The sequence below is a fragment of the Somniosus microcephalus genome, chromosome 1, assembly GCF_052327205.1.
Source record: "Somniosus microcephalus isolate GS21.2 chromosome 1, FLI_Smic_1.0, whole genome shotgun sequence".
Lineage (NCBI taxonomy): Eukaryota > Metazoa > Chordata > Chondrichthyes > Squaliformes > Somniosidae > Somniosus > Somniosus microcephalus.
This window is the reverse complement of record NC_140987.1, coordinates 7136144-7163449: the sequence shown is the minus strand read 5'-3', so window position 1 is coordinate 7163449 and position 27306 is coordinate 7136144. Positions and strand designations below refer to the sequence as shown.

The 27306-nt window shown below is 49.8% G+C and overlaps 1 protein-coding gene across 1 annotated transcript in view; it reads left to right on the top strand.

Annotated features, from left to right (window-relative positions):
* Positions 1–27306, top strand: part of LOC147123909 (growth hormone receptor-like) — a 558256-nt gene that overhangs the window by 416471 nt on the left and 114479 nt on the right. Inside the window, exons 6-7 of the mRNA XM_085964446.1 lie at positions 7396–7558; positions 8312–8441. Coding sequence (XP_085820572.1) covers positions 7396–7558; positions 8312–8441 — 293 coding nt within the window. The remainder of the gene's footprint in view (positions 1–7395; positions 7559–8311; positions 8442–27306) is intronic.

Below are 27306 nucleotides of genomic sequence, written 5' to 3'. Positions count from 1 at the left end.
TTTGTAATTTGATGCTTTCATCTAAACTGTCTACAATGCCACTTATCTTTGTGCCATCAGCAAATCTGGATATATGACTTTCTATGCCATCATCTAAGTTGTAAATAAATACTGTGAATAGTTGAGGCCCCAACACAGATCCTTGTGGGACACCACTAGTCACATCCTGCCAATTAGAGTACCTGCCCATTATCCCTGCTCCCTGTCTCCTGCCGCTCAGCCAATTTCCTAACCAGGTCAATAATTTACCCACAATTCCATAGGCCTCTATCTTAGTTAACAGTCTCTTATGTGGGACTTTATCAAATGCCTTCTGGAAGTCCATATAAATAACATCCATAGACATTCCCCAGTCCACTACTTTAGTCACCTCCTCAAAAAATTCAATCAGGCTTTTCAGGCATGACCTACCTTTCACAAATCCATGCTGGCTCTCTGATCAACTGAAAATTTTCGAGGTGTTCAGTCATCCTATCTTTAATTATAGACTTTCTTATGAAGTGTCTCTTAGGCAGTCCCTCAGAACCGACGATGACTTGCTTCCACATTAAAAAATGAGTTCTCAGGTGACTGATGAGTCCAATGCAGGACCTACAGTCTCTGTCACAGGTGGGGCAGACGGTGGTTGAAGGGGCGGGTGGGTGGGTTGCTTGGGTTGACGTGTGCTCCTTGCGCTGCCTGCGCTTGGCTTCCGCTTGCTCCTGGCAAAGAGACTCAAGGTGTTCGGCGCCTTCCCAGATGCTTCTCCTCCACTTTGTGCGGTCTTGGGCCAGGGATTCCCAGGTGTCGGTGGGGATGTTACACTTTTTCAAGGAGGCTTTGAGAGTGTCCTTGAAGAGTTTCCTCTGCCCACCTGGAGATCTCTTGCTGTGTCGGAGCTCCGAGTAGAGCGCTTGTTTTGGGAGTCTCGTATCGGGCATGCGGATGATGTGACCCGTCCATCGGAGCTGATCGAGCGTGGTCAAAGCTTCGATGCTGGGGATGTTGGCCTGAGCGAGAACACTGACGTTGGTGCACCTATCCTTGTGTCTGCGCTCACTCGGAGGTCGAACTCCAAACCATCGTCAACACCTTCACCGAAGCGTACGAGAGCATGGGCCTTACACTAAACATCCGTAAGACAAAGGTCCTCTACCAACCTGCCCCCGCCACACAATACTGCTCCCCGATTATCAAAATCCACGACAAGGCCTTGGACAACGTGGACCACTTTCCATACCTCGGGAGCCTACTGTCAACAAGGGCAGACATCGATGACGAAGTCCAATCCCGCCTTCAGTGTGCCAGTGCAGCCTTCGGTCACCTGAGGAAGAGAGTGTTTGAAAACCAGGACCTCAAACCTGGCACTAAGCTGATGGTCTACAGAGCAGCAGTGATACCCGCCCTGCTGTATGCTTCAGAGACATGGACCATGTACAGCAGGCCCCTCAAAGCACTGGAGAGGTATCACCAATGCTGCCTCCGCAAGATCCTGCAAATCCATTGGCAGGATAGGCGCACCAACATCAGTGTTCAGTAATCTATATATATAAAACAGTATGTCTCTCTGCCTGTCTGTCCGGCTATACAATCAAAAGTTATAGGCCTAGAAATTGGGTTGGGGCGCCAAAGTGGCGCAAGACTGGGTATTGTGCAATGAGAAGGGACTTATCAGCAATCTTCTTGTACGAGGCCCCTTGGGTCAGAGCGATCATAATATGATCGAGCTCTCAGTCGAGATGGAGAGTGAGGAAATTGAATCAGAGACTAAGGTCCAGAACTTAAATAAAGGGAATTACGAGGGTATGAGACGGGAATTGGGTAAGATTGATTGGGTGGTGTTTCTGGGGGGATTGACAGTGGATAGACAATGGCAAGCATTCAAAGATAGAATGGAAGAATTCCAGAACATGTTTATACCGGTTTGGCATAAAACTAAACCTAAAAAGGTGACTCAACCGTGGATAACGAGGGAAATTAGGGACAGCATAAAATCAAAAAAAAGGGCATATCAACTGGCAAAAAAAGCACCAGACCGGAAGATTGGGGGCAGTACAGGATACAGCAAAAGAGGACAAAGGGATTAATCAGGAAGGGGAAAATAGAATACGAAAGTAAACTTGCAGCAAACATAAAGACAGACTGCAAAAGCTTTTATCGGTATATCAGGAGGAAAAGACTGGTAAAATCCCAAGTCGGTCCCTTGCAGTCCGATTCGGGAGAATATATAATGGAGAATAAGGAAATGGCAGACCAATTAAACTCATACTTTGGTTCTGTATTCACAAAGGAGGACACAAATAACCTCCCAGGAATATCGGCAAACATAGGGACTAATGAGAGGGAGGAGCTGACAGAAATTAGTATCTCTAGGGATATGGTGTTGGGTAAGTTGAGGGGACTGAAGGCCGACAAATCCCCGGGGCCTGATAAACTACATCCTAGGGTACTTAAGGAGGTGGCCCTGGAGATAGCAGATGCTCTAAGGATCATCTTCCGGAACTCCATTGACTCGGGAACAGTACCCGTGGATTGGAGGGTAGCTAATGTTACCCCAATATTTAAAAAGGGGGGTAGAGAGAAAGCAGGGAATTATAGACCAGTAAGCCTTACATCGGTTGTGGGCAAAATGCTAGAGTCCATTATTAAGGATAAAATAGCGGAGCACTTGACAAATGGGGAAAGGATCGGACAGAGTCAACATGGATTTACAAAGGGTAAATCGTGTTTGACTAATCTGCTGGAATTTTTTGAGGAGGTAACTGGTAGAATAGATGGGGGAGAGCCAGTGGATGTGGTGTACCTTGACTTCCAGAAAGCCTTCGATAAGGTTCCACACAAAAGATTATCATGCAAAATTAAGGCTCATGGGATTGGGGGCAAAGTATTAACGTGGATAGAGAACTGGCTGGCAGATAGAAAACAGAGAGTTGGAATAAACGGCTCGTTTTCGGAGTGGCAGGCAGTGACCAGCGGGGTGCCGCAAGGATCTGTCCTGGGACCCCAGCTGTTCACAATATATATAAATGATCTGGATCAGGGAATTGGATGCAATATTTCCAAATTCGCTGACGACACTAAACTAGGAGGAGGGGTGGGCTCTGATGAGGATGTCAGGAGGCTACAGTGCGATTTGGACAGGTTGGGGGAATGGGCGGATACGTGGCAGATGCACTATAATGTGGATAAATGCGAGGTTATCCACTTTGGGGGTAAAAACAGGAGGGTAGATTATTATCTAAATGGCAATAGATTGGGAGATGGGGAAGTGCAGAGGGACCTGGGTGTTCTTGTGCACCAGTCACTGAAGGAGAGCATGCAGGTGCAACAGGCGATTAAGAAGGCAAATGGTATGTTGGCCTTCATATCAAGGGGGTTCGAGTATAGGAATAGGGATACCTTACTACAGCTGTACAAGGTGCTGGTGAGACCGCATCTGGAGTATTGTGTACAGTTTTGGTCGCCCCATCTGCGGAAGGATGTTCTTGCCATGGAAAGAGTGCAATGGCGATTCACCAGGCTGATACCTGGAATGGCGGGAATGACCTACGAAGAGAGATTAAATAGTTTGGGCTTGTACTCACTGGAGTTTAGAAGATTGAGAGGGGATCTCATCGAAACATATAAAATTATGGCAGGCCTGGACAGGCTGAATTCAGAGAGAATGTTTCCAATGGCCGGGGAGCACAGAACCAGGGGCCACAGTCTAAAAATAGCGGGCAAATCATTTAAAACAGAGATGAGGAAGAATTTCTTCACTCAAAGAGTGGTGAGCCTGTGGAATTCCCTGCCACAGAGGGCTGTGAAGGTTAATTCAATAAATATTTTCAAGAGAGAATTGGATATATTTCTGAAGGCTAAGGGGATTAAGGGTTACGGAGAAAAGGCGGGGACGGGGTACTGAACTGGTAAGATCAGCTATGATCTCAGACGAAGATCAGCCATGATCTCATTGAATGGCGGAGCAGGCTCGAAGGGCCGAATGGCCTACTCCTGTTCCTATCTCTATGTATCTATGTAAAAGTCGCCTGAGCGCAGGATTTAGCGCAGCGTTCGAGGCTTCAGCGATCGTCAGATATTCAGTTTCAGTGCCCCTCGAGGGACACGGGGCGAGGCTCGAGGCGCTCCGCGTCCCTCTTAGGGCGCTGAAACTGAATATCGCAGCGCAACGTGCCGCAGCGCCACACGCTGCGGCACGGCACGCTGCGGTACTGCAGGCCTTCCTCCCACTGTTAAGGGGGAGGTGCCTGCAACAGCGCGATCCCCGATCGCGAGTGCCGGCAAACGAGCCCGGCACCAGCTCTCGGGAAACAGCCGGCAATGCCGCGGGGGGGTTAGGAGGCCGGGGACGGAGGTGCTGGCAGGTGGCCGCCGAAAAAGGCGGCCGCCCTGCACCTCCACCTTAACTTGCGCCGCTGCCGGCACAGTAAGGCCCCGTGAACCGGGCGCGGGTAGCAAATAGCGCAACTGCGGCATTCGCTACCAAATATCATGAATGGGGCGCGAATGGGGCGCTGCGCACACCGATGACATCATCGGTGGCGGCGCAGCGCAAAAGGCTAACGCCACCATTATCGCCCCAACTCAATATCGCGGGAGGCACAGCCAGTGGCGCTACAGCCACTGCCTGCCTCTTTAGGCGCTAACAAGTGGCGCTACTCACCCAATTTCTCCCCCTTAGAGCGTACCTACACATATGTTATATCAAAAGAAAGCTTATCATTCGGGGACTCTCGTAGGCGTATTCACTTTTTCGTCACACAAAAATTGTTAGCACAATATACAAAAAAGGTTCAAAAATCCTACCTGTCATTAGCGTTGACTGACGTCCTGCTTGACCAATCCTACAGTTCACTCACCTGGTGGTTGACCAATCAGTGCGTCACGGGCGGGTCCTAATCCTCCACTCTCCCTAAACTTCGCCGCCATTTTTTCTATCCCCACAGGGACAGCAGCACCAGAACAAACCCCCACATTCCGGCTCCCGATCCCGCTCCCGCCCCGCCGGAGCGGCAGGTAAGTTGTGCTCACTTGGGCCGTGCCTCGCAACCGCTCGGCCCGACACACACAGCCGTCGGGGGAGCCGCAGCGGCCGTCCGTCAGCCACGCGATCCGCGGGGGAGCTCAGCTCGGGTCCTTCTTGGCCCGACAGCCCGGTCACGCCTCAACCGCTAGGCCCCGCACGGCCGCTATCAGAACGGCACCGGGCCTCAGGCGCTAGGCAGGGAGAGGGGAGGGAGGGGGAGGGGAGGGAGGGAGAGCACAGCACAGGGAGACCAGGAGAGGGACAGAGAGGGGGGACAGACAGGGGCACGGAGACCGCGCGGCCCAAAATTGCCCTGGCAACGCCAGGCTCCCCTGCTAGTTTGTAATATTACAGTATCAGCAATGTTCCCCCTAAGGTCGGCCGTGCACCGATCACGAGGCCCCGCGCAGACTGTCCACCAGCGCTGCCTCTGGAAACAATACCGCGCATGCGTGACCGAGCTGCAAATTTAAAGAGCCTGCGCAGGAAAAAAAATTAGAGGGAACATTGAGTATCAGCCCCCGGGACATGTTGTAATTTGTAATATCAAAGGAACATGTCGCTGGCCGGCCTCCCATTCTCCACCCTCTGTAAATTTCAATTCATTCAAAACTCTTCTGCCCATATTCAAGTTCACACTCGCCTACATTGGCTCCCAGTCACCCAATGCCTCGAATTTAAAATTCTCATGATTAATTCCAATCACGGTCTTGGCCCTCCCTTTCTCCGTGACTTCTACTGCTCCCCCGCCACTTGCCCTGAACTCGCCGGTCTCCCGACTCTGGCCCTTTGGCGGTGTGCCATCTAGGACCCATGCTCTGGAATTCCCCCCCTAAACCCTTCTGCCTCGCTCACTCCTTCTCCTCCACTTCTTCGACCAAGCTCTTGGTCACACTGTCCTTGGCACGGTGTCTGTTTTTTGTCTGTAAATGCTTCTGTGACGATGACTTGGGATGTTTTTCAACGTTAAAGGCGCTGTATAAATTCAAGTAGTTATCTGCAGATTGTGACTGGATATGGATGAATAGAATGGTTTGTGCCTTTCCCTTTTCTCTCTCCCACATGGCAGCTGTCTATCACTCTGCCAGCGCATTTCACACTTCATCTGGAGCCATTGTCTGTTTCTTTACCTGTCCTATTACCATCTCGTCTCACCTTGAATATCTCTTAATGTCTCTTCTTTCATCCCCCCCCCATTTCCCAGCCCCCAAACTGCCTTTTGTTCCATTTCCTGCCTTTTTCTCAGTTCTGACGAAGGGTTTTGACCTGAAACGTCGACTCTGTTTCTCTCTCCACAGATGTTGCCTGGCCTGCTGAGTTTTTCCAGCGTCTTCTGTTGTTATTATGGATGAATAGTGTAGGTTCTCATTTTATAAAAAGAAAAACTGCAAATGTTGGAACTACACAGGTCTGTCAGCATCTGAAAAGAGGAAACACAGATTACTGGCTAATCCGAGATCCTGCAAAAGAACCAATTATAATGGCAGCTTTCATTTTATTATAGGTGTGGGGAGATCAGAAGAAATTTCAGGGTATTACATCTTCGAGTGTTATTCATGTCCCCAGGAGATTAAATAAACTGAGAAGACAGAGTGGAAGGAGTGGGCGTGACAGGCCGAGTGGTGAATTACGAGAATTGTTCCAGGGATGAGGGACTTCAGTTACGTGGAGAGACTGGAGAAGCTGGGGTTGTTCTCCTTAGAGCAGAGAGGATTGAGAGGAGATTTGATCGAGGTGTTCAAAATCATGAGGGGTCAGGACAGAGTAGATAGAGAGAAACTGTTCCCATTGGCAGAAGGGTCGAGAACCAGAGGACACAGATTTAAAGTGATTGGCAGAAGCACCAAAGGTGACATGAGGAAAAACCTTTTTACGCAGCGAGTGGTTCGGATCTGGAATGCACTGCCTGAAAGGGTGGTGGAGGCAGATTCAATCACGGCTTTCAAAAGGGAGTTGGATAAGTACCTGAAGGAAAAGAATTTGCAGGGCTACGGGGAAAGGGCGGGGAGTGGGACTAGCTGAAGTGCTCTTGCAGAGAGCCGGCACGGGCTCGACGGGCCGAATGGCCTCCTTCTGTGCTGTACCCATTCTATGATTCTATGAATAGCACTTTCTCATTTCATTGTACATTGGCGGCTGACCATTAACAACTGCATCAGCTGCGACAGTGAAAATGGCCCGGCCAGTGCGTACAGTATGCATGGTGGACTTTTAACCATTTACATTTTGCTTTTCTGTCAATAGAACAAAATGAATGACTTTAGGGGTTGGTTCTGGAAATCTAATGCTGCTTACCTTGTAATTCCTGCCCTTGCTGCCTCTTTGTTTTACCCCGTTCTCTGCAATGAAACAGGGACTGTGCCCTTTGCTGAATTTCCCTGTCTTGACAGATTGAAACCTTGCCAAGCCAGCATCCACCACAGCCAGTCTACAGCTTTGCGACGGGGAAGGAGTACGTGGTCCGACTGAGAAGCACATATCCCAACGTTGGCAATTTCAGTGAATTCAGCAACACTTTAAAAGTTTTCCTTCCACCGTCACAATCAATAGAAGGTGAGTTGAGTTTTCAAAGCAAAGCATGATCATTAATAATGTGAGAGAGGACACTGGGAGCGTTGTTACAGTTTTTCCAGACTCCCCTTAATAAACAGTATGTTAAAACTGAGTGAGTTAGACAGGCACTAACTGACAGCTCCCCATTGGGCCTGCTGGTTCAGGTAATGACTAGCTGAGCCATAGATCCAGAAGGTCACATGGTTGTACTGAGTCAGCTGATTTGCTCTGTTACAGTGTTAGCGCTACAGTTTATGTCTCAATCACTGGGTTAGGGTGGGGGAGATGGGTCAGGTCTCTGTCACTGTCAGGTGAGGACAGAATTGGACTGTCCCATGTTGTCCCTATGGTTGAATAGTCTGCTGACACTTTCTGTCAAGATTAACACAGGAAGTATGGTCAGTTTCGTAAAGTGCCAGAGGGTCAGTTACGTTGGGGAAAAAAAAGGGAGATTGTCTGGGGTGGGGAAGAAGAGTCCTCATGAACAGACCAATCTGAATTTTGTATTGAGGATTCAAGTATTGGCATTGCCGCATTATTGATCTGTCCATCATAAAAGAGATTGTGCAATGGCTGGACCTTCCACTACAGGGCGAACGAGGTATGGGATTTCAGTATTGTTCTGATAGTCCTTGTGTGGCAAACTTTTGTGCAGCCAGCCTTAGGAAACCGGCTGAGTGCATTCCTGGGACAAGGCTGCAGCTCTTTTCAATGTGTTGCACTATCGCCAGTATATCTCTCCTTCTGCTACAGTTCCTTTGGAAAGGCCTCGGATTACGGAATGCCGCTCACCAGAGCAGGAAACCTTCGCATGCAGGTGGAGTGTCGGAAACTACCAGAACCGGACAGAACGAAGGCGACTGAGATTCTTTTACAAAAAGGGGTAGGTTTGGTGATGCTGCAATATTGCATTTTGTGTTATTCAGTTTTCTGTACTCATGATTTGTCTGTGCTCAGGAGAATGATCTGATCTGGTTTGGTGTGAGAGAGAAATATGCAATCCTGTTATTATTTTCACACTCCCAACTGCCTGTCCTTTAGTCTTCCATTCGCCACATTATTTCATTTGATCTGCTCAATACTCCCTCACCCCCACCTTTTATGCCCTTGTTCTCAGTAAAACCCTTATTCTCTCCCACTGTGGTCGTTAACCCTGGCGCGAATCCCATCTTCACTACTACGGAAGTGGTGGAAGCGGAATCACTCAGTGTTTTCAAAGGGAGACTGGATAGGCACTTGAGCTATTCACAATATATATTAATTATCTAGACAAGGGAACTAGATGTAATATCTCCAAATTTGCAGACGACACAAAGCTGGGTGGGCGTGTGTGCTGTGAGGAGGATGCCGAGAAACTCTAGTATGATTTGGACAGGTTGGGTGATTGGGCAGAAGCATGGCAGATGCAATATAACGTGGATAAATGTGAGACTATCCACTTTGGTAGCAGAAACAGGAAGGCAGATTATTATCTGAATGGCAATAGATTGGGAGAAGGGGAAGTGCAATGAGACCTGGGTGTCCTTGTGCACCAGTCGCTGAAGGTAAGCATGCAGGTGCAGCAGGTGGTTAAGAAGGCAAATGGTATGTTGGCCTTCGTAGCGAGAGGGTTCGAGTACAAGAACAAGGGTGTCTTGCTGCAGTTGTACAGGGCCTTGGTGAGACCACATCTTGAGTATTGTGTGCAGTTTTGGTCGCCTTATCTGAGGAAGGATGTTCTTGCCATGGAAGGAGTTCAGCAAAGATTCACCAGGCTGATACCTGGGATGGCAGGAATGATGTATGAGGAGAGATTGGGTCGATTGGGCTTGTACTCGCTGGAGTTTAGAAGAATGAGAGGGGATCTTATTGAAACTTATAAAATTCTAACAGGACTAGACAGACTAGATGCAGGAAGGATGTTCCCGATGGCCGGGGAGTCCAGAACCAGGGGTCACAGTCTAAGGATAAGGGGTAAGCCATTTAGGACTGAAATGTGGAGGAATTTCTTCACCCAGAGAGTGGTGAATCTGTGGAATTCTCTACCACAGAAGGCAGTAGAGGCAATTCATTAAATATATTCAAGAAGGAGTTGGATATATTTCTTAAAGCTAAAGGGATCAAGGGATATGGGGAGAAGGCAGGGACAGGGTACTGAGTTTGGATGATCAGCCATGATCGCATTGAATGGTGGAGTGAGCTCGAGGGGCCGAATGGCCTACTCCTGCTCCTATCTTCTATGTTTCTATGAGGGAAATAAACTTGCAGGGCTACGGGGATAGAGCAGGGGAATGGGACTGACTGGATTGCTCTACAGAGAGCTGGCATGGACTCGATGGAGCAAATGGCCTCCTCCTGTGCCGTGATGACTCTATGACTCAGCTCCAAGGGGAATAGGCATGAGCCTATCTAGCATACAGCTGGTTTAGCCATCCATCGTCCGATCTGGCTGGACCACATCAAACACTATCAGGCTTGCCAAAGTCGCCATCTACTCCCAAGATCATTCTAGACAGCAAAAATAATCGCCAGCTTCTTTTCTCCACTACCAGCTGTCTCTCCTGCAACTCCATATTTGAATCCCTCCAATCAGGTTTCCATCCCTGCCTCAGCATTGAAACAGCCCTAATCAAAGAAAGGGACGGTAGCATCGTGGTTATGTTACTAGACTAATAATCCAGAGGTCTGAACTAATGATCTCTGAGACATGAGTTCAAATTCCACCACGGCAGCTGGGGAATTTAAATTCAATTAATTTAATAAATCTGGAATAAAAAGCCAGTGTTAGTGTCAGTGACGGTGACCATGAAACTACCACATTGTTGTAAAAACCCATCTGGTTCACTAATCTGGCCTACATGTGATTCCAGACCCATAGAATGGTTACAGCACAGGAGGCCATTCGGCCCGTCGAGCCCGTGCCGGCTCTCTACAAGAGCACTTCAGCTAGTCCCACTCCCCCGCCCTTTCCCCGTAGCCCTGCAATTTTTTTCCTTCAGGTACTTATCCAGTTCCCTTTTGAAAGCTGCGATTGAATCTGCCTCCACCACCTTTTCAGGCAGTGCATTCCAGATCCTAACCATTTGCTGAGTAAAAATGTTTTTCCTGATGTCGCCTTTGGTTCTTCTGCCAATCACCTTAAATCTGTGTCCTCTGTTTCTCGACCCTTCCGCCAATGGGAACAGTTTCTCTCTATCTACTCTGTCTAGACCCCTCATGATTTTGAACACCTCTATCAAATCTTCTCTCAACCTTCTCTGCTCTAAGTAGAACAACCCCAGCTTCTCCAGTCTATCCACGTAACTGAAGTCCCTCATCCCTGGAATCATTCTTGTAAATCTTTTCTGCACCCTCTCTAAGGCCTTCACATCCTTCCTAAAGTGCGGTGCTCAGAATTGGACACAATACTCCCGTTGAGGTCGGACCAGTGTTTTATAAAGGTCCATCATAACAGCAATGTGGTTGACTCTTAACTGCCCTCTGAAATTGCCTAGCAAGCCACTCGAGGGCAATTAGGGATGGGCAATAAATGCTGACTTTGCCAGCGATGCTCACATCCCAAGAATGAATTAAAAAATAACAAATGACATCCTCTGTGATTGTAGCGGTGGTGAATATCCCTCTTTGTCCTTCTCAACCTCTCTGCAGCTTTTGACCCAGCGACTACACCATCCTATAGTGAAAGGAATGATGTATGAGGAAGGATTGAGTATCTTGTGCCTTTTCCCTCTTGAAAATAGAAGACTGAGAGAGGATAGGATAGACATGTTTAAAATTATGAAAGGTTATGATCTGGAATGCACTGCCTGAAAGGGTGGTGGAGGCAGATTCAATCACGGCTTTCAAAAAGGGAATGGATAAGCACCTGAAGGAAAAGAAATTGCAGGACTACTGGGAAAGGGCGGGGCAGTGGGACTAGCTGAAGTGCTCTTGCAGAGTGCCGGCACGGGCGCGACAGGCCGAATGGCCTCCTTCTGTGCTGTAACCATTCTATGGCCTAGAAATTCAGTTGTTTGCGCCAGCCGCTAGCGCCTCAGGAGGAGGAGATGTGGGGCGCTAGGCGGCTAGCGGCCGGGCGCAGCATGATCTGCGCCTCTCCCCAACTTCAGTAAAGATTTAGCGGCGGCGCAAAGCCTTTGCGCGCGCTCAGCTGCGCGCGCCGATCCTGACGTCATTTCATCGTGCAACGCCCTTTGTGCGCCCCAAACCGGAAATTCAGTGGCGCCGCCCTTCTTTGCGCCTGGCGCCCCCAGCGACTGGTAGAGGGGAACGGTTCCCAGTCGCTGCGGGGCGCGGGGGGCGCTATTTAAAGGGGACTCCTCCTGCAGTATAAGTGGCAGCCATTTTGTGCCAATCCCTCTGTGTGAGAGACGGATATTTGGAGAGAGACAAAGGCAGAGAGCTTTCTGCTTTGACTCAGCGCTTGCACAGGTACTTGTGGCTTCAGGCCAGAGCTTTGCACTTGGATTTCACTTTCAGTGCCATAGCCTTGAGTCGCCACATATAATGGGGGCTGCAATGGGTGGAAACGTTGGCTTTCTGCATTGCATTCAAAGGGATCAGAGACGCCGTGAGAGAGTGCCAGTCATGGCCAGACGGAGATTGGCCAACAGGCGTCGGCACAGGAGGCCTTACCCACCCAGGGTATACCGCCAGCAGTTCTCATATCTGAACATGTCTGAGGAGCAGTGTGTTCGGAGGATGCGATTCAGAAGGGAGGTGGTCACTGAGATCTGCCACCTGCTTCGCAGAGATCTGCAGCCACAGCTGAGGAGCAGGACGTCTCTGTCAGTGGCAGTGAAGGTGACGGTGGCTCTCAACTTCGATGCCACTGGCTCCTTCCAATCCGCTACTGGGGACATTGCCAACATCTCCCAGTTCGCGGTACATTGCTGCATCTGCCAGGTGAACAATGCCCTTTTCAGAAGGAGACGTCAGTACATCTCCTTCCCCATGACCCTGGACAAGCAGCAAGAGCGTGCAATTGGCTTTGGAAGAATAGCGGGCTTCCCCATGGTTGAGGGCGTAGAACTGATGAACCAGCAATGGTCAGGCCTTGCTTCAGGGCTGCAGTGTGCAGGGCATGGCAGCCAAACAAGTCGACCCTTCCCCTTTAAGAGCTGACCGGCGCCAGCGTGTCTGCCTTCATTGAGCAACTCGCCGCACCTGCGCTGCGCCCGTCCTCGGTGTTAGCGCCCCGGATCGCCGGCTTAGCGCCGAATGATAGTCGTGCATCGCCTGCTTTAGCGCAGCAGCAACCTCTTGGGGCGATGCCACTGAATATCGGCGAAGGTGGCGCGAAGTTGCGCCGGGCGCAAACTTTAGCGGCCGCCCGGCTGTAGCGCCCCAAACGTGGCTATACTGAATTTCTAGGCCTATGATTTTAGCTGGTGGAGCAAGATACCTTAATAGGTTTCAAGAAGGAACTGGAAAGGTTTTTGTCAAAAAATGGGATTCAGGGTTATCAGATATGCATCAAGTCAACACTGTGAATAATGGAAATCTGGAACTTTCTTCCTCCAAAAGGCTGTGGATGCTGGTTCAATTGAAATTTTCAAGACTGAAATTGAAGATTTTTGTTAGGTAAGGCTATCAAGAGATGTATGGAGAAAAGGCGGAACAGGCTCGAGGGGCTGAATGCCTACTCCTGATCCTATAGGTGTGCTATATGGACCAAAGATGTGCCTGAAACTGTTGCTATGTTACTATCCTCCTACAAACCTTCCCCTGCATCCAGTTGTGTGGAAGTGCCCTCATTTGGTTCCACTCTTACTGATCCAATCACTGCCATGGTTTTTCTTCCCTCCACAGCACTGTTACCTTTGATGTCCCCAAGGATCTAACCTTGACTCCTTTCCCTCTCCCCGTCTCCTCCACCCTCACCTCCGACAACAAGTGTGAGGAGCTCATGGACTTCTTTGTCTCTAAGATTGAGACCATCCATTCAGCTGCCTCGGCCACTTCCCTTCCTTCCCCTAGCCCACTGGGCCAAACTTACTCTTAAGGCTCCCCCCTGCCCTAGCCCTGAACTCACATCTTTCTCCAGTTTCTCTCCGATCTCCCTTCATGACCTCTCTGCGCTCATCTTGTCTATGAGACCCACTTCCTGCTCCCTCGACCCTATTCCCACCAAACTGCTGACCACCCAACTTCCTTTTCTGGCTCCCATGTTAGCTGACAATGTTAATGGTTCTCTCTCCTCAGGTACTGTCCCCCTCTCCCTCAAATCTGCTGTCATCACCCCTTTAGGAAAGACAGGCGAATAGGAAAAGGAGGTGGGGTGGCCTTGTTAGTAAAGGATGAAATCAGGGCAATAGTGAGAACGGATATTGGCTCAGAAAATCAAGATGTAGAATCAGTCTGGGTGGAGCTAAGAAGCACCAAGAGGCAGAAAACATTGGTGGGAATTGTCTATAGGCTTCCAAACAGTAGTGGTAATGTAGGGGATGGCATCAAACAGGAAATTAGAGATGCATGTAACAAGGGTACTACAGTAATCATGGGTGACTTTAATCTACATATAGACTGGCCAAACCAAATGAGCAATAATACTGTGGAGGATGAATTCCTGGAGTGTGTACGAGATGGTTTTTTAGACCAGTACATTGAGGAGCCATCTAGGGAACAGGCTATCCTAGATTGGGTATTGTGCAATGAGAAGGGGTTAATTAATAATCTTGTGCAGGGTCCTTTAGGGAAGAGTGACCATAATATGATAGAATTCTTTATTAAATGGAAAGTAAAGAAGTCCAATCCGAAACTAGGGTTCTAAATCTAAACAAAGGAAACTACGATGGGATTAGGAGTGAGTTGGCTATGATAGATTGGGGAGCTTCATTAAAAGGCATGACAGTGGATAGGCAATGGCTAACATTTAAGGAACGAATGCATGAATTGCAACAGTTATACATTCCTTTTTGGCGCAAAAACACAAAAGGAAAAGCGGCCCAACCATGGCTAACAAAAGAAATTAAGGATAGTATTAGATCCAAAGAGGAGTCATGTAAAGTTACCAGAAAAAGTAGCAAGCCTGAAGAATGGGAGCAGTTTAGAATTCAGCAAAAAAGGACCAAGAGATTGATTAAGAGGGGAAAAATAGAGTATGAGAGTAAACTTGCAAGGAACATAAAAGTGGATTGTAAAAGCTTCTACAAGTATGTAAAAAGAAAAAGATTAGTGAAGACAAATGTAGGTCCCTTACAGTCAGAAACGGGAGAATTTATAATGGGGAACAAGGAAATGGAAGAGCAATTAAACAAATACTTTGGTTCTGTCTTCACAGAAGAGGACACAAATAACTTCCCAGAAATGCTAAGGAACCAAGGGGGAGAAATTCAGTTGGCAGCGCCTCCAATTAGCGCCTAAAGAGGCCGAGAAGTGGGGCGTTAGCCAATTTTCGGCCGGGCGCAGTGAACCCAGCGCCTCCTCCCATATTGAGTGGGCATTTTGCGCCGGCGCTAAACCTTAGCGCCCGCTCGCGGGCGCAGGCAGATCATAACGTCATCTCAGTGTGCAGCGCCTTTTGGGCGCCCCGGACCGGAAATTCAGTGTTGCGCCCCTCCGTTCCGCCTGGCACTAATAAGGACTGCTTACCTGGAACGTTCCCCAGTCGCTCTCAGGCTAGGGGGGCGCTCTTTAAAGGGGACTGCACTGGTATAAAAGCGGCAGCCATTTTGGGAGCACAACTTCCTCGAGACTTTCACAGAGTTGCTGAGCTGCACTCTGAGAGCCATTGCACCAGTGAGCCAGTGCTGGCCAGAGGAACTTCAGCCTTCTGACCATCACCTTGCTGCTGGTAAGCATTTACAACATTTACAATTTCTTGTGCACTATTATTATGGGGGCTGCATTGGAGGGGAACGTCCTGCTGCTGAACCATCTGGAAAGGGCACAGAGACGCAGGGAGAGAGGGCCAGGAATGGCCAGACGGAGGAGGGCCAACAGACGTCGCCACACCAGACCTTACACTGCCAGGGTTTTCCGACAGCAGTTCTCTTACTTGAACATGTCAGAGGAGCAGTGTCGTAGAAGGCTGCGCTTCAGAAAGGAGGTGGTGACTGAGCTGTGCCACCTGCTTCAGCCAGACCTGCAGCCTCAGATAAGGTGCAGGACCTCTCTGTCGGTGGCTGTCAAGATGACTGTTGCCCTGAATTTCTATGCGAGCGGCTCCTTCCAGGCCGCAACTGGGGACATCGCTAACATATCGCAGTTTGCGGTGCATTGCTGCATCCATCAGGTAACAGATGCCCTATTTAAAAGGAGGCGGCAGTACATCTCCTTCCCTGTGACACTGGAGAAGCAGCGGGAGCGCGCAGAGGGCTTCGCAGCAATAGCGGACTTCCCCATGGTGCAGGGCGCCATTGACTGCACGCACGTGGCTTTGCGGGCACCTGTTTTGAATCCAGAGGAGTTCCGCAACCGCAAGGGGTTCCATTCCTTGAATGTTCAGCTGGTCTGTGACCACCGACAGCTGATCCTCGCAGTCAATGCGCAGTTCCCTGGCAGCAGCCACGACGCCTTCATCCTGCGCCAGACTTCAGCTGCAGACCTATTCGAGGCCCCGGCTCACCCAGGAGGCTGGCTTCTCGGTGACAAGGGCTATCCTCTGTGCCCATGGCTGATGACGCCGCTCCGTTCGCCCAGCACTCCTGCTGAAGAGCGCTTCAATGCGAGCCATCAGGCGACGAGGAACATTGTGGAGCACACAATCGGTGTGCTGAAGCAGCGGTTCCGCTGTCTGGACCATTCCGGAGGCGCCTTGCAGTACTCACCAGAGCGAGTCTCCCACTTCGTCGTAGTCTGTTGCATGCTGCATAACCTCGCCATCCTACGCACCCAGCCAATGCCACCAGCCATTGAAGCACCAGCGGAGGAGGAGGAGGAGGACCAAGATGGAAGGGAGGAACAAACTGGAAGGGCCGTCCGTCAGAGGCTGATAACAAGCCGCTTCTAGGCCCCTCTGACGGAATGCTTGGTGCCATTCGATGAGGAGGAATGGAACCGTCCGGATAACCCAAAGCCTATGAAGGGCAGTGAATGTAAATATCAGACATGGCCAATGTAAATAAAAAAAGTTGTTTATTTTGCTAAGTGTGCTTCCTTCCAACATGACAAAGCAATGGCAACAGAAAGCAAAACTAACACACTAACACATAAGTGGCTCGCACACCCGGGAGACTGTCCAAAACATTACTAACATTCAGACCAGCATCCACGGCCTTGGTTTCTACAAATAAGACATCTCAGCTGCACCTTCTACTCTTTCCCCCTTGATGGTGATCTACTTCTCTTGCGAGATCGGCCCCTTCCCTTCCTGCAGCTCCTCCGTAATGGGACCCCAGTGGCTGCATCAAGGCTGGGGGAGGCCTGCTGGCTGTCCGAAAGCGCAGATGCCCCTGAGGGACATCCTGGACGACCTCTGGGCCTGGAGGGCCCAGATGCTGACTGCTCCAACTGTGCATGGGTGGAAGCAGTCTGTCCTGCAGGTGGTGGCAGCTGCAGTGGAGACGTGCCAGCGGTGGCATCAGGAATGCTGACATCCTGAGAGCGGACAGCAGCTCCCTGGTCGACCGACACACTGGCACTCTGACGGGGCAGCACCAATCGGCTGGTCCACAGATTGATGCCCTGCTGTGGTGCTGCAAGGGCCCCGGTTAATCCCACCTGATCCAGCGAGGGTGGCAGCAGTCATTGGTCGCGTGGCCTCAATATGCGTCTGCATGAGACCAGCGTGTGAATGCGTGGCAGCACTCAGCACTTGCGTGGCAGGTGCCAGTGCTTCGGTGAAGCCCTGGACAGTCCTTTCCAGTGCTTCGCTGAAGGCCAGGACAGTCCTTTCCACTGCTTCGGTCAAGCCCTGGACAGTCCTTTCCAGTGCTGCCCCGAAGCTGTGGACAGTCCTTTCCAGTGCTGCCCCAAAGTCCTACGCACTCCTTGCCTGTGCTGCCCCGAAGTCCTGCGCACTCCTTGCCTGTGCTGCCCCGAAGTCCTGCGCACTCCTTGCCTGTGCTGCCCCGAAGTCTTGGACACTCCTTGCCAGTGTCTCAGTGGATTCAGGCATCCTTGCCACTGCAGCCATGAGCTCAGTGTGCCTGAGCCGAGCCTGGGCGCTCATTTCTGCGAGGGAACGCACCTCTTCTGCGCTCTGTGCAGCAGTACTCACGGCCTGACTCGCCCTCCGGGGAGACGGCCCCCGAGCTTCCCTACCCCCCTCGCGTTGCTGCAGCCTGCTGGTTCCTGGAACTGCTTCCTCCTCAGAGCATTCCCCCCCGCTCCCCTCCAGGGAAGTAGTCTCCCCAGTCTGCAGAGGGGCTGGCTCGCATGAGGGTGGCAGGGATGGTCCAGCTTCCTCCTGCTCGTCGCCTCCGGAGTCAGTGGCAGTGGCAGCTTGAGGGCCCGGCTCCCGAGCTGGTGATGCAGCATCTGATAGCAGGGAGGTTGAAGAGTGGCTTTAGCGAAAGGACAGGGTGGCAGCAAGGGATGCATGAGTGCTGCAATGCTCTGACTTGGGTCCAATGTGAAAAAGCATGTTGGTGGGGGGAACAAGTGGAAGGAGAGAGTTCAAAAAGGTGATGACCTTACCATCGCTGTGCACAATGGGGTCGGCAGCTCCAGTGGTGACAGGACCAGTCATCCGGCCTCCAACAATCTGGTGGATTGGTTCCTCCAGGTCCGTCAGTGTCTGCAGCTGAGGAGGGCCTCCTCCGGTGCGAAGCTGCTCCCTCCGGTTCCTGGCCAGCTTGGCCTGCAGGAGAAAGGATGGGAAGTGATGAAACATGCTGGCCTGAGCTGACATCACATGCCCCCATGGTAGATTAGCCCTTCCATTATGCATTGAGCTGACATCACATGCCCCCCATGGTAGATTAGCCCTTCCATTATGCATTGAGCTGACATCACATGCCCCCCATGGAAGAATAGCCCTTCCATTATGCATTGAGCTGAATGTGCATGTGTGTTTCCAGAAAGGGCCATGGGTGCTGGCTGACAGATGGCCATTGGGGCTTCGAGCACCCTCTAGCCATAATGTCAGGTGCAGATGGAGGGATGAAGAAGATGGCGAAAAAGGCACTCACCCTAACGACCCGAGTGAGGTCGTTGAACTTTTTCCTGCATTGCACAGGAGTCCTGGCCACCATGCTGCTTGAGGTGACTCTTTGACAAACTTCCCTCCAAGCCCTGCGGTACTCGCTCTGATGAGGCCTCCTGCCATTGTCGGGGTACAGCACAGCTCGCCGGCGCTCCACTTCGCCAACCAAAGCATCCAATGCCCCATCGGTAAAGCGCTCCGCTCTCTGCCTCACCCTCGCCGTATGTTCAAAGTTTGTAACGCCACAGAAAGCACAGCGCCGATTTTGAGGCCTACAAGGCGCAGAGTGTGGCTGCTGCTCCTAATTGACCCGCCCCTTTAAGAGCTGGCCGGCGCCAGCATGTCTCGGGGTAATCGATTATTGACAGCACCTGCGCTGCGCCCGGCCGCCAACATACTGAGTAGCGCCGTCGGGTTAGCGCCTTAAGACTCCCGTGCAGCGCCTGAATCAACGCCGCAATCACCTTTAGGGGCGCAGCAACCCAATATCGCTCGAGGTGGCGATAAGTTGCGCCTGGCGATAAAATTTGCGCACTGCCAATTCTAACGCCCCAAACGGGGCTATACCCAATTTCTCCCCCCAAGGGTCGAGTGAGAAGGAGGAATTAAAAGAAATTAGTATTAGTAAAAAAAATAGTGCTGGAGAAATTAATGGGACTGAAAGCTGATAAATCCCAGGGTCTGATAATCTACATCCCAGAGTACTAAAAGAGGTAACCATGGAAATAGTGAATGCATTGGTTGTCATCTTCCAAAATTCTATAGATTATGGAACAGTTCCTGCAGATTGGAGGGTGGCAAATGTAACCCCACCATTTAAAAAAGGAGGGAGAGAGAAAACAGGGAACTACAGACCAGTTAGCCTAACATCAGTAGTAGGGAAAATGCTAGAGTCTATTATAAAGGATGTGATAACAGGACACTTAGAAAATATCAACGGGATTAGACAAAGTCAACATGAATTTATGAAAGGGAAATCATGTTTGACAAACTTACTGGAATTTTTTGAGGATGTAACTGGTAGAATAGATAAGGGAGAACCAGTGGATGTGGTGTATTTGGATTTTCAGAAGGCCTTTGATAAAGTCCCACATAAGAGGTTACTGTGCAAAATTAAAGCACATGGGATTGGGGGTAATATATTGGCATGGATTGAAAATTAGTTAACAGACAGGAAACAGAGAGTAGGATTAAATGGGTCTTTTCCGGGGTGGCAGGTGGTGACTAGTGGGGTACCGCAGGGATCAGTGCTTGGGCCCCAGCTATTCACAATATATATCAATGATTTGGATGAGGGAACCAAATGTATTATTTCCAAGTTTGCTGACGAAACTAGGTGGATTTGTGAGTTGTGAGGAGGATGCAAAGAGGCTTCAAGGCGATTTAGACAAGTTGAGTAATTGAGCAAATACATGGCAGATGCAGTATAACGTTGATAAATGTGAAGTTATCCACTTCGGTAGGAAAACCGGAAAATAGAGTATTATTTAAATGGTGATAGATTGGGAAATGCTGATGTACAAAGGGACCTGGGTGTCCTTGTGCACCAGTCACTGAAAGCAAACATGCAGGTGCAGCAAGCAGTTAGGAAGACAAATGGTATGTTGACCTTCATTGCAAGAGGATTTGAGTACAGGAGCAAGGATGTCTTACTACAGTTGTACAGGGCCTTGGTGAGACCACACCTAGAGTACTGTGTGCAGTTTTAGTCTCCTTACCTAAGAAAGGATATACTTGCCATAGAGGGAGTACAGCGAAGGTTCACCAGACTGATTCCTGGGATGGCAGGACTGTCGTATGAGGAGAGATTGGGTCGACTAGGCCTGTTTTCATTAGAGTTTCGAAAAATGAGAGGGATCTCATTGAAACATATAAAATTCTGACAGGACTAGACAGACTTGATGCAGGGAGGATGTTTCCCCTGGCTGGGGGGGTCTAGAACGAGGGGTCACAGTCTCAGGATATGGGGTAGGACATTTAGGATGAGATGAGGAGAAATTTCTTCACTCAGAGGGTGGTGAACCTGTGGAATTCTCTACCACAGAAGGCTGTGGAGGTCAAGTCACTGAATATATTTAAGAAGGAGATAGATAGATTTCTAGACACAAAAGGCATCAAGGGGTATGGGGAGAGAGCGGGAATATGGTATTGAGATAGAGGATCAGCCATGATCTCATTGAATGGCGGAGCAGGCTCGATGGGCCGAATGGCCTACTCCTGCTCCTATTTTTCTATGTTTCTCTCCTCAAGAAAACAACCCTTGACTTCTCCTCCCCATCTCCAGCCTCCCTTTCCTCTCCAAAGTCCTTGAACGTTTTGTCGCCTCCCAAATCCGTGCCTATCTTTCCCGCAACTCCATGTTTGAATCCCTCCAATCAGGTTTCCGCCCTTCCCACAGTACCAAAATGGCTCTCATCAAAGTCACAAATGACATCCTTTGTGACTGTGACAAAGGTAATCTATCCCTCTTCTTCCTTCTTGACTTGTCTGCAGCCTTTGACACGGTTGACCATTCCATCCTTCTCCAGCACCTCTCGTCCGTCGTCCAGCTGGGTGGGACTGCACTCGCCTGGTTCCATTCTTATCTATCTAATCGTAGCCAGAGAATCGCCTGTAACGGTTTCTCTTCCCGCTCCCGCATCGTTACCGCCGGTGTCCCCCAAGGATCTATCCTTGGCCCCTCCTAGTTCTCATCTACATGTTGCCCCTTGGTGACATCATCCGAAAACACAGCGTCAGTTTCCACATATACGCTGACGACACCCAGCTCTACCTCACCACCACTTCTCTCAACCCCTCCACTGTCTCTAAATTGTCAGACTGCTTGTCCGACATACAGTTCTGGATGAGCAGAAATTTTCTCCATTTAAATATTGGGAAAACCGAAGCCATTGTTTTCGGTCCCTGCCACAAACTCCGTTCCCCCGCCACTGACTCCATCCCTCTCCCGAACATCTGTCTGAGGCTGAACCACACTGTTTGCAAACTTGAAAGAAAGAAAGACTTACATTTACATAGCGCCTTTCACGACCACCAGATGTCTCAAAGCGCTTTACAGCCAGTGAATTAATTTTGAAGTGGAGTTGTAATGTGGGAAACACGGCACCCAATTTGCGCACGGCAAGCTCCCACAAACAGCTATGTGATAATGACCAGATAAACTGTTTTTGTTATGTTGATTGAAATTTATTAGATTGGAAATGAGGAGGAATTTCTCCTCTCAGAGGGTCGGGAATCTTTGGAATTCTCTTCCCCAGAGAGCTGTGGAGGCTGGGTCATTGAATATATTTAAGGTGGAGACAGACAGATTTTTGAATGATAAGGGAGTCGAGGGTTATGGGGAGAGGGCAGGGAAGTGGAGTTGAGGCCAAGATCAGATCAGCCATGATCGTATTGACCTACTCCTGCTCCTACGTCTTACGTTCTTATGTTCTAATGGTTGAGGGATAAATATTGGCCATGATAACTCCCCTGCTCTTCTCCGGAATAGTGCCCTGGGATCTTTTACGTCTACCTGAGGGAGCTGACGGGGCCTCGGTTTAACGCCTCATCTGAAGGACAGCACCTCCAACAGTGCAGCACTCCCTCAGCACTGCACTGGAGCGTCAGCCTAGATTTATGTGCTCAAGTCCCTTGGCGTCGTATTTGACCCTGAGATGAGCTTCCGACCACAAATCCACAGCATAACAAAGACCGCCTATTTGCACCTCCATCACATCGCCCGTCTCCGCCTTTGCCTCAGCTCATCCGCTGCTGAAACCCTCATCCGTGGCTTTAGAATCATAGAAACATCGAAGGTAGGAGCAGGAGTCGGCCATTCGGCCCCTCGAGCCTGCTCCGCCATTTAATGAGATCATGGCTGATCATCCAAATTCAGTACCCTGTCCCTGCCTTCTCCCCATACCCCTTGATCCCTTTAGCCTTAAGAAATATATCTAACTCCTTCTTGAATATATTTAATGAATTGGCCTCTACTGCCTTCTGTGGTAGAGAATTCCACAGGTTCACCACTCTCTGGGTGAAGAAATTCCTCCTCATCTTTGTTACCTCTATACTTGACTATTCCAACGCACTCCTGGCTGGCCTCCCACATTCTACCCTACGTAAAGTTGAGGTCATCCAAAACTCGGCTGCCCGTGCCCTAACTTGCACCAAGTCCCGCTCACCCATCACCCCTGTGCTCGCTGACCTACATTGGCTCCCGGTTAAGCAGCGCCTCGATTTCAAAATTCCCATCCTTGTTTTCAAATCCCTCCATGGCCTCGCCCCTCCCCATCTCTGTAATCTCCTCTAGTCCCCGAGATATCTGCGCTCCTCTAATTCTGCCCTCTAGAGCATCCCTGATTATAATCGCTCAACCATTGGCGGCCGTGCCTTCTGTTGCCTGGGCCCTAAGCTCTGGAATTCTCCCTAAACCTCTCCGCCTCGCTACCTCTCTTTCCTCCTTTAAGACGCTTCTTAAAACCTCCCTTTTTGACCAAGCTTTTGGTCACCTGCCCTAATTTATCCTTATGTGGCTTGGTGTCAAATGTTTTGTCTTTTAATACTCTTGTGAAGTGCCTTGGGACGTTTTACTACGTTAAAGGTGCTATATAAATACAAGTTGTTGTTGTTCTTTAATGACATGCTTCCCCTTGGCAATATCCTACAAACCCTGTGTGTCCAAGGCCATTGAAATGTCCCCTCAGCAGCGAGAAATTAATAGCTGGATGTATCCCAAAGTTGAGAAGTAGCGCCCAAGATAAAATGCTGGGCTTTTTCGTAAAGTGAGAAATAAATACATAGACTGGAAACTTTCTGTGCACATGGCTGCACATGTGAGAGACCGACCCAGTGAAAAAGAGACAGCAACTGAGGAGAGACAGAGAGCGAGAAAGAGGGAGAAAGAGCTAAAGGGAAAAAAAGACAGATTCGCTCCATTACAAGAAAAGATTTTGCTAAACAGCGATGTATCAGTAAGTTCTTTTATAGTTTTGTTTTCAAGTCTGGCTCCCACATTGAGCTGTCTTTTCTTCAAATGACAGTTTCTGTCTCGTCTGGTGATCAACGCCTTCATCCACTGCCTCCACTGTGTTCTCTAAAATCAAATAATAGGCTCCCAGAATGATCAGTGGCACGCGATCTCTCCATCAGATTACCACTTATGCTATTCCATCTAGGTTGTTATGAATAGCAGCAAAAAATGTACAAATACAAGCAGCTGCTCGGAATACAGTGTGGTGTAAGTGAACAGAATGTATCACCTTGTAATGAGTGATCGAATCACTTCCACAGCTCCCAGGTAAGAGCTGGTACTATTAAGGGATGAAGAATGGTTTCAGAGAGGATGTCCTTTCTACTCTACACCTGGGGCCATGAGCAAATTAAAATAAAAAGTACTTTTCTGAGTCAGCACTTTCAATTCACAGTCGAATTACTTGTGATGCAAGTCGACAGCTTTAAATGAACACGTATTCGGAAAAGCAAGGGGAATGCAACGATCAACTGAAACGCTGGAGCGAAGGGGGTCTACTGAGATTGAGATTAAAGTCTGGGACTCAAAAAAGAGAGCTTTATCATGATTCAACCACTTTATTTAACCTGGGAGTGTTTGCTGGGACAGTGTAGAGGGAGCTTTACTCTGTATCTAACCCGTGCTGTACCTGCCCTGGGAGTGTTTGATGGGACAGTGTAGAGGGAGCTTTACTCTGTATCTAACCCGTGCTGTACCTGCCCTGGGAGTGTTTGATGGGACAGTGTAGAGGGAGCTTTACTCTGTATCTAACCCGTGCTGTTCCTGCCCTGGGAGTGTTTGATGGGACAGTGTAGAGGGAGCTTTACTCTGTATCTAACCCGTGCTGTACCTGCCCTGGGAGTGTTTGATGGGACAGTGTAGAGGGAGATTTACTCTGTATCTAACCCGTGCTGTACCTGCCCTGGGAGTGTTTGATGGGACAGTGTAGAGGGAGCTTTACTCTGTATCTAACCCGTGCTGTACCTGCCCTGGGAGCGTTTGATGGGACAGTGTAGAAGGAGCTTTACTCTGTATCTAACCCATGCTGTACCTGCCCTGGGAGTGTTTGATGGGACAGTGTAGAGGGAGCTTTACTCTGTATCTAACCCGTGCTGTACCTGCCCTGGGAGCGTTTGATGGGACAGTGTAGAAGGAGCTTTACTCTGTATCTAACCCGTGCTGTACCTGCCCTGGGAGCGTTTGATGGGACAGTGTAGAAGGAGCTTTACTCTGTATCTAACCCGTGCTGTACCTGCCCTGGGAGTGTTTGATGGGACAGTGTAGAGGGAGCTTTACTCTATATCTAACCCGTGCTGTACCTGCCCTGGGAGTGTTTGATGGGACAGTGTAGAGGGAGCTTTACTCTGTATCTAACCCGTGCTGTACCTGCCCCAGGAGTGTTTGATGGGACATTGTAGAGGGAGCATTACTCTGTATCTAACACGTGCTGCACCTGCCCTGGGAGTGTTTGATGGGACAGTGTAGAGGGAGATTTACTCTGTATCTAACCCGTGCTGTACCTGCCCTGGGAGTGTTTGATGGGACAGTGTAGAGGGAGCTTTACTCTGTATCTAACCAATGCTGCACCTGCCCTGGGAGTGTTTGATGGGACAGTGTAGAGGGAGCTTTACTCTGTATCTAACCCGTGCTGTACCTGCCCTGGGAGTGTTTGATGGGACAGTGTAGAGGGAGCTTTACTCTGTATCTAACCCGTGCTGTACCTGCCCCGGGAGTGTTTGATGGGACAGTGTAGAGGGAGATTTACTCTGTATCTAACCCGTGCTGTACCTGCCCTGGGAGTGTTTGATGGGACAGTGTAGTGGGAGCTTTACTCTGTATCTAACCCGTGCTGCACCTGCCCTGGGAGTGTTTGATGGGACAGTATTGCGGGAGCTTTACTCTGTACCTAACCCGTGCTGTACCTGCCCTGGGAGTGTTTGATGGGAGAGTGTAGAGAGAGCTCTACTCTGTATCTAACCCGTGCTGTACCTGCCCTGGGAGTGTTTGATGGGACAGTGTCGAGGGAGCTTTACTCTGTATCTAACCCGTGCTGTACCTGCCCTGGGAGTGTTTGATGGGACAGTGTCGAGGGAGCTTTACTCTGTATCTAACCCGTGCTGTAACAGCCCAGGGAGTGTTTGATGGGACAGTGTAGAGGGAGCTTTACTCTGTATCTAACCCGTGCTGTACCTGCCCTAAACTGATGGGACAGTGTAGAGAGCATTGAATGTAACAAAGATTGTTCCATAGCAGTATCAATAGTGAGTGAAGAAATTAGGATTGGTGTCCACCTTGGCTCCTTCTTCACTCTGAGTCGGATGGTGTGGGAAAGGTTCGAGAGCATGGGCTTGGCTGGCACTCCAGTGCAGTACTGCTAGAGTGTTGCGCTGTCAGAGGTGCTGCCTTTCAGATGAGATGTTAGTGAAGTCCAGTCTGTCCTCACCTGTGAACGTCATAGATCCAGTAACAGTATTAAAAGAAGAGCAGGGTTTTTCTCCCGATGTCCTGGCCAACATTTATCTCTCAATCAACTCCTCTAACAAAACAGTTTCATTGGTCATTGATCTTCCTGTGTGGAGATTGGCTGCCATGTTTCTACATTGCAACAGTTACCACACTTCAGAAAGTAATTCATTAGCAGTGAAGCGATTTGGGACCTCCAGAAGTCATGAAAGGTGCTAGATAAATGGAATTGTTTTCTTTATTTACTGTTTAATCAAAATCAAATCAAATCAAATCAACTTTTATTGTCATTGTTAGTGCACAAGTGCAATACAACGAAATGTAGGCTTGCGGCTCCCGAGAGTGTACATTTAGATTAAGACATTTAGATTTAGATTAAGACATTTAGGCCAAGAGATTGGGTTGGGGCGCAAAAGTCGCCTGAGCGCAGGATTTAGCGCAGCGATCGGAGTGATACCGATCGCCAGAAATTCAGTTTCAGTGCCCCTCGAGGGAGACGGGGCGAGGCTCGAGGCGCTCCGCGTCCCTCTTAGGGCGCTGAAACTGAATATCGCAGCGCAACGTGCCGCAGCGCCACATGCTGCGGCACGGCACGCTGCGGTACTGCAGGCCTTCCTCCCACTGTTAAGGAGGAGGTGCCTGCAACAGCGCGATCCCCGCTCGCGAGTTCCGGCAAATGAGCCCGGCACCAAGGAGAAGTGCCGGGCTCTCGGGAAACAGCCGGCAATGCCGCGGGGGGGGGGGTGTTAGGAGGCCGGGGACGGAGGTGCTGGCAGGCGGCCGCCGAAAAAGCGGCCGCCCCGCACCTCCACCTTAACTTGCGCCGCTGCCGGCACAGTAAGGCCCCGTGAACCGGGCGCGGGTAGCGAGCAGCGCAACTGCGGCGTTCGCTACCAAATATCGCGAACGGGGCACGGATGGGGCGCTGCGCACACCGATGACGTCATCAGTGGCGGCGCAGCGCAAATGCCTAACGCCACCATTAGCGCCCCTACTGAATATCGCCGGAGACGCAGCCAGTGGCGCTACAGCCACTGACTGCCTCTTTAGGCGCTAACAGGTGGCGCTACTCACCCAATTTCTCCCCCTACTGTTTTGCCTGAAAGACGACATCTTGAACAATGCAGCACTGTATAGATTAAAGTATTCAAATCCTGTAGTGTCACTAACCAATTCAAAAAGTAAATGAAATGCTGGGGTATTTAGCCAGTTCAGCAGAAAACA